At 48.2% G+C, this 10,554-nt stretch overlaps 1 protein-coding gene across 1 annotated transcript in view; it reads right to left on the reverse strand.

Moving 5' to 3' along the window:
- Positions 1-8,276, reverse strand: part of SEZ6L (seizure related 6 homolog like) — a 129,826-nt gene extending 121,550 nt beyond the window's left edge. The window contains exon 1 of the mRNA XM_057746458.1: positions 8,258-8,276. Within this exon, the coding sequence (XP_057602441.1) occupies positions 8,258-8,276 (19 nt within the window). The remainder of the gene's footprint in view (positions 1-8,257) is intronic.
- Positions 8,277-10,554: the final 2,278 nt, after the last annotated feature.

Raw genomic sequence — 10,554 nt, forward strand, 5'->3', positions numbered from 1 at the left:
CATTTTACTCCCCGCTGGTGTCTGTAAGTCACCAGAACCATGCCCGCCTCATGCTAAGGTGCTAAGTTTCGAAGTAAATGAAGGAGTGATTGAAGGAAAGCCATCTCGTCGCGGGACCATTTTTATCAAGACGGTTCCCCGATGTCTCCATTCTTCCAGATGGAGCTGGTATTTTTAGCTCCTACGCTTGCGTCTGTGTTTCCTCTCTAGAGTGCTCTGCCCAAGGGAAACCTACAGTAGGTGCTTATGAAATACCAGCCTACATGTCTGGTGTTACCTTGGGCTACACGGCGTCAAGGATACAACCTTGGCATCGACAGCACGGGACCCTGAGCCACACCTAAGCCACATTAGCTAGCCCTCCTGCCCCTTTCACCGGTGCCTGCCCCTTAATTAATAACAGGGACATGGGGTGCTCAAGCCCCCGCCTCTGTCCAGCTACCTACCGTCCTGGGGCACCAGGAAGACCCCACAGCCCCTGAACCTCCTCCCAAGCCCGTGGGCCCAGCAGCTCCTGCATCAAGCACAATCCCAGGCTGCCGGCCTGATGGTGGAAAATGAATATTCTGGCCGCTGTTCAGCTTCCAGATTGATTGGGGACAAACGGGAGCTTGGCCCCCTCAGCCAATCACCCGAGGCAGTCAGCTGTAACTAGGTATACACTTAAACAGCCGGGGTGTGAAATAGCACACCGCACTCTGCTGATTAAAAAAAAAGTCCCAAATCCTTACTCCCCACAGTCGGGGAGTGGGTGGGATGGGTTAGGGGAGAGATGGGACCATCTCAGCAGCCACAGATATTTCATCATTCATGCTCCCCGCCCCCCGCACCGTACACTATGAAATGTTTTGCCTTCCACAGTGCTTTGGTGAAGTAATAAATCATTCAGTTCTCTGGTTTTATTAATCAAATAATAAGAGTAAATAGTGTTTGCTTTGTGCCAAGCACTTTACATGTATTAACTCATTTCATCCTCCCGGTAACCCTACAAGGTAGGTACTATCGTGATACCCATTTTACAGATGAGGAAACTGAGGCACAGAGAGGAAAAATAACCTGCGCAGGTTCACCCAGCTGGTAAGTGGTTCTGGCTCCCTCCCTGACATCCTTGGATATCTTCATGCAAACGTACTGGGAGTCTCCTCTTTGTGAGGTGTTGCACCAGAATCTGAGGATAAGGGATCCAAGACTTGGTCCCTGTCCCCTTGGAGGTGTAAACGAAGACAGGAAGCCACAGCTGAGGTGAAGAGGACTATCCCAGAAGCAAGGCAGTGTGGAGAGCCTTCACAATTCCATCTGATGCCCGTGACAACCCTGTGAGGTAGGAACACGACTATTCTCATCTGACACGTGGGGAAATGGAGGACCAGAGAGATGCATTCATGCCTCAGGTAAGTGGCTGAGCTGGGATTTGCAGCCAGGTCTGTGTAACTCAAGATTCCACTCCCTAGAGGGTCCCTGCGACACTGGTCGAGATGGTCAGTAGAAGCTTCTGGGAGGCAGGGTGGAGAGCTGAGCACTGGGTGAGGCAGATGATGAAGGGAGAGCAGGGAAGGGTCTCCGGCAGAATCTGGATGTAAGAGAGGCTTGTGTGTATGGCGGGCTGGTGTGTCTGGGGGGTCAGTGTGTATGGGGGTCCAGGGTGTATGGGCACCTGTGTGGCAGAGAAGAGAGAACCTGACCTTAGTCAAAAGGCCAAGAAGCAATGAGAAGAGGGCAGAGGGAGGCTGCAAGGGACGTGGTGGTGGCAGTGAGGTTGGCACTGCCCATGCCAAGCTGAGCCTCAGAGGTCAAAGTTAGGGTGTAATCCTGCAAACAGTATTGACGAATTTTAGACTCAAATAACCTGACCTTTGAGCTAGCAGATTCAGCCTTAGTTTTGCTAAGCACAGAATCCCCAGCAGGGTTTTCAAAACCCTTACCCTATTTCTCAGATCCTCCCCCATCACCCTTTTCAAAGACCATTAGGGTCTGGGGACCCCAGACTGGGAAATGGCAGTTTAGTTGATACCTTTTTGAGGGGCCCTTTTGAAATGTTACAACTGGAATTAATCAAATCCATAAGCTCAAAAGATTTGACCTCCCTGTCCATCCCATTCCTAATATTTAATGTTTCCATTCCCCGGAAGATGAACCAAATATACAAATAAGTGGTTTTTAAAAAGTCATCTGCAGGGCTTCCTAGGTGGCGCAGTGGTTGAGAATCCGCCTGCCAATGCAGAGGACACGGGTTCAATCCCCGCTCCAGGAAGATCCCACATGCCACGGAGCAACTAAGCCCGTGCGCCAAAAAAAAAAAAAAAAGTCATCTGCAATTAGAGAAATGCAAATCAAAACTACAATGAAGTACCACCTCACATGGGTCAGGATGGCCATCATTAAAATGTCTACAAATAAGAAATGCTGGAGACGGTGTGGAGAAAAGGCAACCCTCCTACACTGCTGGTGGGAATGTAAGTTGGTACAGCCGCTATGGAAAATAGCATGGAGGTTCCTCAAGAAATTAAACACAGAACTACCATATGATCCAGCAATCCCAGTCCTGGGCATATACCTGGACAAAACTATAATTCAAAAAAATACATGCACCTCTATGTTCATAGCAGCACTATTCACAACAGCCAAGACATGGAAACAACCTAAATGTCCATCGACAGATGAATAGATAAAGAAGATGTGGTACATATATACAATGGAATATCACTCAGCCATAAAAAAGAACGAAATAATACCATTTGCAGCAACATGGATGGACCTAGAGATGATCATACTAAGGGAAGCAAGTCAGACAGAGAAAGACAAAAACCATATGATATCACTTATATGTGGAATCTAAAATACAACACACATGAACGTATCTACAAAACAGAAACAGACTCACAGACGTAGAGAACAGACTTGTGGCTGCCAAGGGCGGGGAGGGTAGAGGAGGGAAGGATTGAGAGTTTGGGATTAGCAGAGGCAAACTATTATGTAGGGAAGAGAAAACAACAAGGTCCTACTGCACGGCACAGGGAACTGTATTCAATATCCTGTGATAAATCATAATGGAAAAGAATATTAAAAAAAAAAAGAATGTCTCTTTCTATATAACTGAGTCACTCAGCTGACAGCAGAGATTGGCACAACACTGTAAATCAACTATACTTCAATAAAAAAAAAAAGGGCGTCTGTTTTGGAGAGCTGCTGGAAATGCCGGGGCCGCACTGGGAAGATCACACATCTTCAGGCATCAGGAAGTTTCAGTAACACCAAAGTCCTCAGGCAATTAGAGGGCCGGCCTTTCCATTCAGCTCCGGAGAGCTAATGGGCTGGCAGCTGTGACTCTCCAGAGAGGAACCGTGCACCGTATCTCAGTCTGTCTTCAAACTCCAAATGTAATCAGGGGCTGGGTGACAGGTCTAAAGGCAGAGGTAGCTAAAACCTTCTCCCCATGGCAACCTGGAGGGACTGGCATCACTAAGAAACCTCTGGACGGGAAGGTGGCGTTTGCAGAGGGTGGCGAGGATGACACGGAGACGGAGCCACTGAGAGGTTGGTGGGGGGGACCCAAACGCCTCCTTTGCGCAGGGAACCTGGAGGGCAGGGCAGATGTATGCCCCACGTGTGCAGAGCTGCTGTACTCCCCCAAAAGGCCAGGTGTGCCCGTCCTTGAGGGCTTCACTCAACCCACATTCTTGGTTTAGAAGGCCTTCTCTCCCTTTCACCTAGCTAATTTCTATTTATTTTCAATATTCAGTACAGGTGTCACCTCTTCCAGGGAGCCTTCCTGGAATACATGCCCTCCCCCCACCCCCGAGCTCCCACAGCTTCTATGCTCCCCCATCACAGCTGTTGGTTTGTCCCTCTTCCTCTCTGGCCTGGCAACTCCCCAAGGACAGTGGCCATTGCTATGTCTTACACGTCCTTGTGTTCCTAATGCCTACTGTGGTAAGTATTCAGTAAATGTCTGTTGAATGTGTGAATGAAAAAGTAAATGAATGAATGACTACATAGAGATTCCATGACAGTGGTTCTCCAAGTGTGATCTTGCCTCCAGGGGACATTTGGCAATGTCTGCAGACTTTTTTCATTTGTCATGACTGTGTGGGGAGGAGGGAGAGAGGGGCCATAAATGCTATTAAATATCTCACAATGCACAGGATATGCCCCAACACCCCCTTCTTGCCCCAAACAATTACCCAACCCCAACTGCCAACAGGGCCGGGGTTGGGAAACTGCTCTATGGGTCAGATCCTGCGTCCACTGCTGCAGGAACCTGGAAAGAAGGCAAAAGCACACAATCTCTGTCCCTAGTAAGTTTATAATGTGGCAAAGCACATAAGAGCAACATCTTAGAAACCCCTAGAAAAGAAAATAGGACAGAAACATTTACTGAACACCCCCCAGTGTCAGGCACTGGGGGCAGCTCTACCCTCTTGAATTCCTACTCATCCTTCAAAAGCTAGCTTAAATATCACCACCTTCAGGTAGCCTTCCCTGATGCCCCAACCCAGGCTCAGCCTGCCCCTTCTCTCTGCTGCTGCAGTTTTCATTGCACCATCCTGTAATTACTTGTATGTGTGACTGTCACCCCTTCAACCTGAGGACAGGGTCTGTGTCCTAATTGCATTTATTTCTCTGGTTCTTGGAGAACAGCAAGTGATTTACTACATGTCTGGGGAAATGAACATCAGAAATGGAACTAGTGCAGCCTTCAAGCCAACAGTGGGGTTTCCCTGCCTTCTGGAACATGGGGGACGCCTGTGTAAGGACCACCACTGCTAAGATGTCCAAGGATACAGGTGAGGTCCACCCCTAGTCATGACCTGCCATGGAGGAGGAAGGCTGTTCTGGGCTGTCCGTACTTTGTCATTGACTTGGCTGCCAAGCCAGAGACCAAGACGTTCTCCCAATGAGGCCATCAACTAACAAACTATAAATTAAAAAGGAAAAAAAAAAAAAGGTCTGCTAATTCCGACCCACTCTATTTTTCACTCGCAGCTGCTTGGGAGAGAATGCACTGTGACTTTCAGATGGAACATTTCTTGGCTGAAGTTCCCCTCTCTCTGCCTGCCCTGTCACTTCCCTCCTCCAGGGTCCGGCCTGGTTGGAGCTGAGGAAGCATGGGCTTTGGGGTTTGAATTCTGGCTCTTCCACTTCTTAACCATGTCTCTCTGCACCTTCCTTTCCTTACCTGTGGAATCCTGATATCTGAGCAGTTCCACGAAGCACTTAGAGATTCTCCAATGCCCTACACGCCAGCATCTCCCAAGTGCCCACAGGATCTGAAACCACCTGCAGGATGCTTTGAGTTCCAAAGGGAGGCAGGACGGCTGATCCCTGGAGAGGAGCCTCCCCATTCCAGCTCCCAATCCCCAATCCTTCTTCCTCAATGTTCCTTTCTAACCATGAGAGAATATCAACACTCTCATATGCCAAGATAAAGGGCTTTCAAATATCACTGAGCCACACAACTCCCCCACTGTACACATGAGGAAACTGAGGCTCAGAGAGGGGAAGAGAGCTTCACCGGGCCACACAGAGAGGGGTGCAGAGGCGCTGGCTCCCCGGGCCTCAGCTGTTGTGCTGCATTTTCCCTTCCACAGTCATAACATTTATTAGTTATGCCGTTTATGAAGTGCTTGCTAATGTGCCAGGCACTGAATTATCTTAACACCTTGTGAGGGAAAAAAATACCCATAAAAGGGAAAATTGATAAATTGAACTTCATTAAAATTAAGAACTTCCGCTCTTTGGTAGACACTGTTAAGAAAATGAAGACAAGCCACAGATGGGGAGAAACTGTCTGCAGATCTCATATCTGATCAAGAATTCTACCCAGAATATATAAATGATTCTCAAAACTCAATAGTAACAAAATAAGTAATCCCCTAAAGCAGGCAAAATATTTGAACAGGCACTGTAGCACCCAGAAGATACATGGGTGGCAAATAAACTCATGAAGTGATGCTCAACATGTTAATCATCAGGGAAATGCCTATTCAAATCACAATGAGATACCCTGACACACCTATTCGAATGGCTAAAAATAAAAACAGATAGTAGCAAGTGTTGACAAGGACAAGAAGCACCTGGAACTCTCACAGGTATGTGGTGGGATGTAAAATGGTACCACTTTGGAAAACACAAAGTTTCTTAAAAAGATAAATGTATACCTACCATATGATTAAGAAATTCTACTCTTAGGTGTTTACATAAGAAAAAAGAAAATCTGTCCATATAAAGACCTAGACACTTGTCCACAGCAGCTAGCCCCAAACTAGAAATGACCCAACTATCCATCAATGCGTGAATGGATAAACAAACTGTGGATCATTCATACAATGGAATGCTGCCTGGCAAGAAAAAGGGATGATCTCTTGATACCCACAAAAATATGGATGAATCTCAAAAAACATGATACTGGGTGAAAGAAGGCCGATTAAAAAATCAGAGTACATATTACTTGATTCCGTCTATAGAAAACTCAAGAAAATTGTAAACTAATATATAGTGACAGCAACAGCCTGGAGATGATGAAGGGAAGGGATGAGAGGTAGGAATTTTTTACAAAAGGGCAGGAAAATTTTTTTAGGGGGATGGATGTGTTCATTACCTTGATTGTGGGGATGGTTTTATGGGTGTATACATATCTTGAGATGTATTGAATTATACATTTTAAACATGTGCAGTTTATTGAATGCCAGTTTTACTTCAATAAAGCTGTTAAAAAAAAAAACCCTATGAGAAGTAAAGCAATGATGTTTTACTCCGATTTTATAGGATAAACTGAGGTTCAGAGAGGTTAGGTCACTTGCACAGGATCACCAACAGCTAGTAAGTGGTGGAGCCAGAACTCAAAGCCAGGAGGTGGTGACTAAGAAGTCCCACTTCTCAATCGCCAGGCCAGTCTGCCGACAGCTCCCAGTGGGTCATGTTATCTGTCATATCATTCATAAGGCGAGACAGAGAAAGAGAGACAGAGAAAGAGAGACAGAGAGAGATGTCTTTTGGAATTCCTTCTTTCCATCCCTCTCCACCCCACCAGCTTCCCCAGACTATCACGGATCTGCTTTCTGTCACTATGTATTAGTTTACATTTCTACCATGTTTATATAAATGGAATCATGTAGTGTGTAGTCTTTCTTTCGTTTTTTTTTTTTTTTGCTCTGCCTTCTTTCACTCGGTATAATAGTTTTTGAGCTGCATCCACATTGTTGACAGAGGTTGGGGAAGGGAGGGAGGAAAGGAGAGGGAGAGACAGACAGACACGCCAGGAGAACAGGGGAGTTGGTTCCCCTAAACGCGCCACTTTCCCCACAGCCGCTCCTGACCCCAGACGACACTGCACAGGGCACCCACTCATCCCACCCTGGCCCTCCTCCCTGAGGTGCCACCGCCCCTCTCCTGGCTGATTAGTAACTGGGGGCTGTGCTCTTCCGCATCCGGATGGACCAGCATCTCCCCGAAGAAGCCTATCTCCCTGAGCTGCTTCTCAGGGCGCCTAGAGTACACACCGATGCCGCCCGCACCGGGGCGTCAGCCCCTGGAGGACTGGGCTCCCCCAGGGTCCTGCCTCCTCTCTCTCCATCTCCCCTTCCCCGCTCCTCTCCAGCCAGCCTGTCTTCCCTTGGTGCCTCCCGAGCTGGGGAGGCATCCCTGCTCCTGGGTCCTAATACCCAGGCTTCCCAAGGTGGTCGGAGGGGGTCCTTAAAGGGTCAAATGGTGGCCCTGTGGCCCCCTCACGGCCTCCAGTTGCGCTAAGAATAAGATCAGACTCCTTCACTGGCCTCGGAGCCCCATGTGGACGGCTCCTCCCAGCTTCCCAGCCTCGCCTCCTGCATTCCCATCCTTATCCCCAAGCTTCCTTCCTGGAACCCTCTTCCCCTAGATCCTTGTGCAGCTGGCTGCCCCTTGCTGCCCAAGTCTCAGCTCAAAGGCCACCTTCAAAGAGGGGCTCTGGACCACCTTTGTGAGATATCACACGTACACACCGCCGACACTCCTGATTACAACCCTCTTGCTTTGTAGTGGTCACAATCTGAAATCACCCTGCTTATTGGTGGGTTTACTTGTTTGTCATCGGTATCCTGTGTTTAGATCAGAGACGTGCACATACTAAGCACTTAGGAAATACAGGTGCCATGAGGAAGGGGTGTCTGATCTGGCACATTCACCCCAAGCTTGGAGAAAAGCTGTGTGACGTTGGTCCAAGTACTTAACTTCTCTGAGCCTCAGGTTCTTCATCTTCAAAATGGGAATAAACTTCCCTTACCCATGGCGTTGGAAGGCATGGGGCCGGGTACAAGGAGTGCTATTAATATATGAAAGCCCCCTTCATTATTAGTATTATTTCTTCTTTGGGTGTGAGGGGTTGGTAGATGGACTTGGGAAGTTATTACAGGACCCTCTGAGCCCCCAATCCTGGACAAGAGTCCACCTTCCATCTGCAAGGATGTTCTGGGGAGAATCACTCCACACGACAGGATGAGGCAGCTCCCAGAAGAGGCTGCACCTGAAGAGGGTGAGCGAGACGGCTCTGATGAAGAGACTCCGCGAGAGACAAGGGGAGATTTCACACAATCTCTAATTTGTATTCTCCATGCGATGCAAAAGGACACTGCATCTCTAAAGAGGGAACAATCAGAGATTAGGGAAGATTGCTGTGAGAGAAAACCTTGTTTAAATCTATCACTGAACAAAAATGGTCTGTGGATTTTGAATGGAAAATTTGTGTTTCTGTTCCCATCTTAGATTAACCCGTGGCAGAGCGCCGCTGAGTCCACGAGGGGGTGCGTGGGGCAGGGTGGGACAGGGGCTGATATTTAGACACCGTTTCTAACACCCCTGTGCTGAGAACGAACCTGCAGGATCCCTCTAAAGCCCCAGACCACCACCTGACAAGATCATTCCGATTTTACAGATGGGGAGACTGAGGCTCGCAGGGATGCAGTAGTTTGGACAAGGTGATGCATTGAGGGCAGAGAAGGCTGAGATGTGAACTCACATCTCTGTTTCCAGAGTCTGAGTTCCTAGCAAATGCACAGACGTGTGTGTGCGCGCACACACATGTGTGTGAGCACATGCATGTGACTTAATGACTTTTAGGGCACGAGGGACCTCAGAGGTCAGCTCATAGGGCCACTTCCTTTCATAGATGGGGAAACGGAGGCTTGGCTGGGGGAAGGAACTTTCTGGGAACTTGCACAATTGATGCTAGAAGAATTGGGGGAATTCTGATTGAACGAGCACTTCCTAGGTGCCAGGTACCATGCTGAGGTTTCCCATTGATCTCCTCATCCACTTCATGAGGAGGAAGGCACCACAAGCCCATTTGACAGCTGAGGAAACTGAGGCTCAGAGAGGCTAAGTCATTGCTCAAGGTGACAGAGCAAGGAGGCGGCAGAGCTGGGATTCAGCCCCAGGTCTGTCCCAATGCTTCATGGAGGGCTGTTTGGGGACCTTCTGGTGTGTGTCCCCCAGGTCCCAGGACACCAAACTGGCTCCCAGAGTCTTCCATCTCCCCTGCGCCTGCTCAGGTGAGGGCTAAGGGCCAAAGCTGGAGTTGGGATTGATCTTGACCAGCGGCCACTTGCTGAGCCACAGGGGCTGGGGGCTTCTGCCCCATGAGCGCAGGCGGGCCCAGGATGGTTTCTGTCTCCACCGGGATCCACAGTGAGATGGGAGAGCAGCGTGGGTGATGGATGACCGGCTCTGGAGCCCTTAGCTTTCAGGCAGCACCGAGGGGTGAAGGGAACCAGTCTGGGCAACGAGTCCACCTCTAGGGCCATTCTCTACAGGAGTAGGAAGGGCACCCCTACTGCAACCTCTCGCTGGACCATGACTGCTGGTCAGATAGAGGGGTCCCTTAGGACAGGAAACCCTGCAGAGCTTTCCCGGCTCACTGAGGGTAGAACTAACTCCTGGGGAATCTAAAAAAAATTGACACAAATGAACTTATTTACAAAACAGAAACAGACCCCCAGACATAATAAACAAACATATGGTTACCAAAGGGGAAAGGGATACATTAGGAGTTTGTGATTAACTTATACACATTCCTATATATAAAATAACCAACAAGGACCTACTGTATAGCACAGGGAACTATACTTAATACTTTGTAATAACCTATAAGGAAAAAGAATCCGAAAAATAATATGTATATATGTATCTGAATCACTTTGCTGTACACCTGAAACTAACACAACATTGTATATCAACTATACTTCAATCAATCAATACTAACTCCTAGCCTGGCCTACGGGTGACTGCTCTCTCCCAGGTTCCTCAAACACCCTAGAACACCCCAAACTTGTCCCTTCCCTCAGACCTCTGTGTTCACAACTCCCTTCCCTGGAACATCCTCCCCAGTGCTTTCTGGGGCTCCCTCCCTCTCTTTACTCAGGCCTCTTTTTTTTTTTTTTTCTTAAGACTCTGAGATAGGCCTCTTCTTTAATGTCTCTCTGAAGCCCCTCCGGGCCACTCTGGTCACTGGTCACCCCAATCAGTTTCTATTTCACTTTTACTGAAAGATTTTCTTCAGAGTCCTCATTCCAGTTGGATTTTCTA

The sequence above is a fragment of the Hippopotamus amphibius genome, chromosome 8 (genome assembly GCF_030028045.1).
Source record: "Hippopotamus amphibius kiboko isolate mHipAmp2 chromosome 8, mHipAmp2.hap2, whole genome shotgun sequence".
NCBI classification, from domain to species: domain Eukaryota; kingdom Metazoa; phylum Chordata; class Mammalia; order Artiodactyla; family Hippopotamidae; genus Hippopotamus; species Hippopotamus amphibius.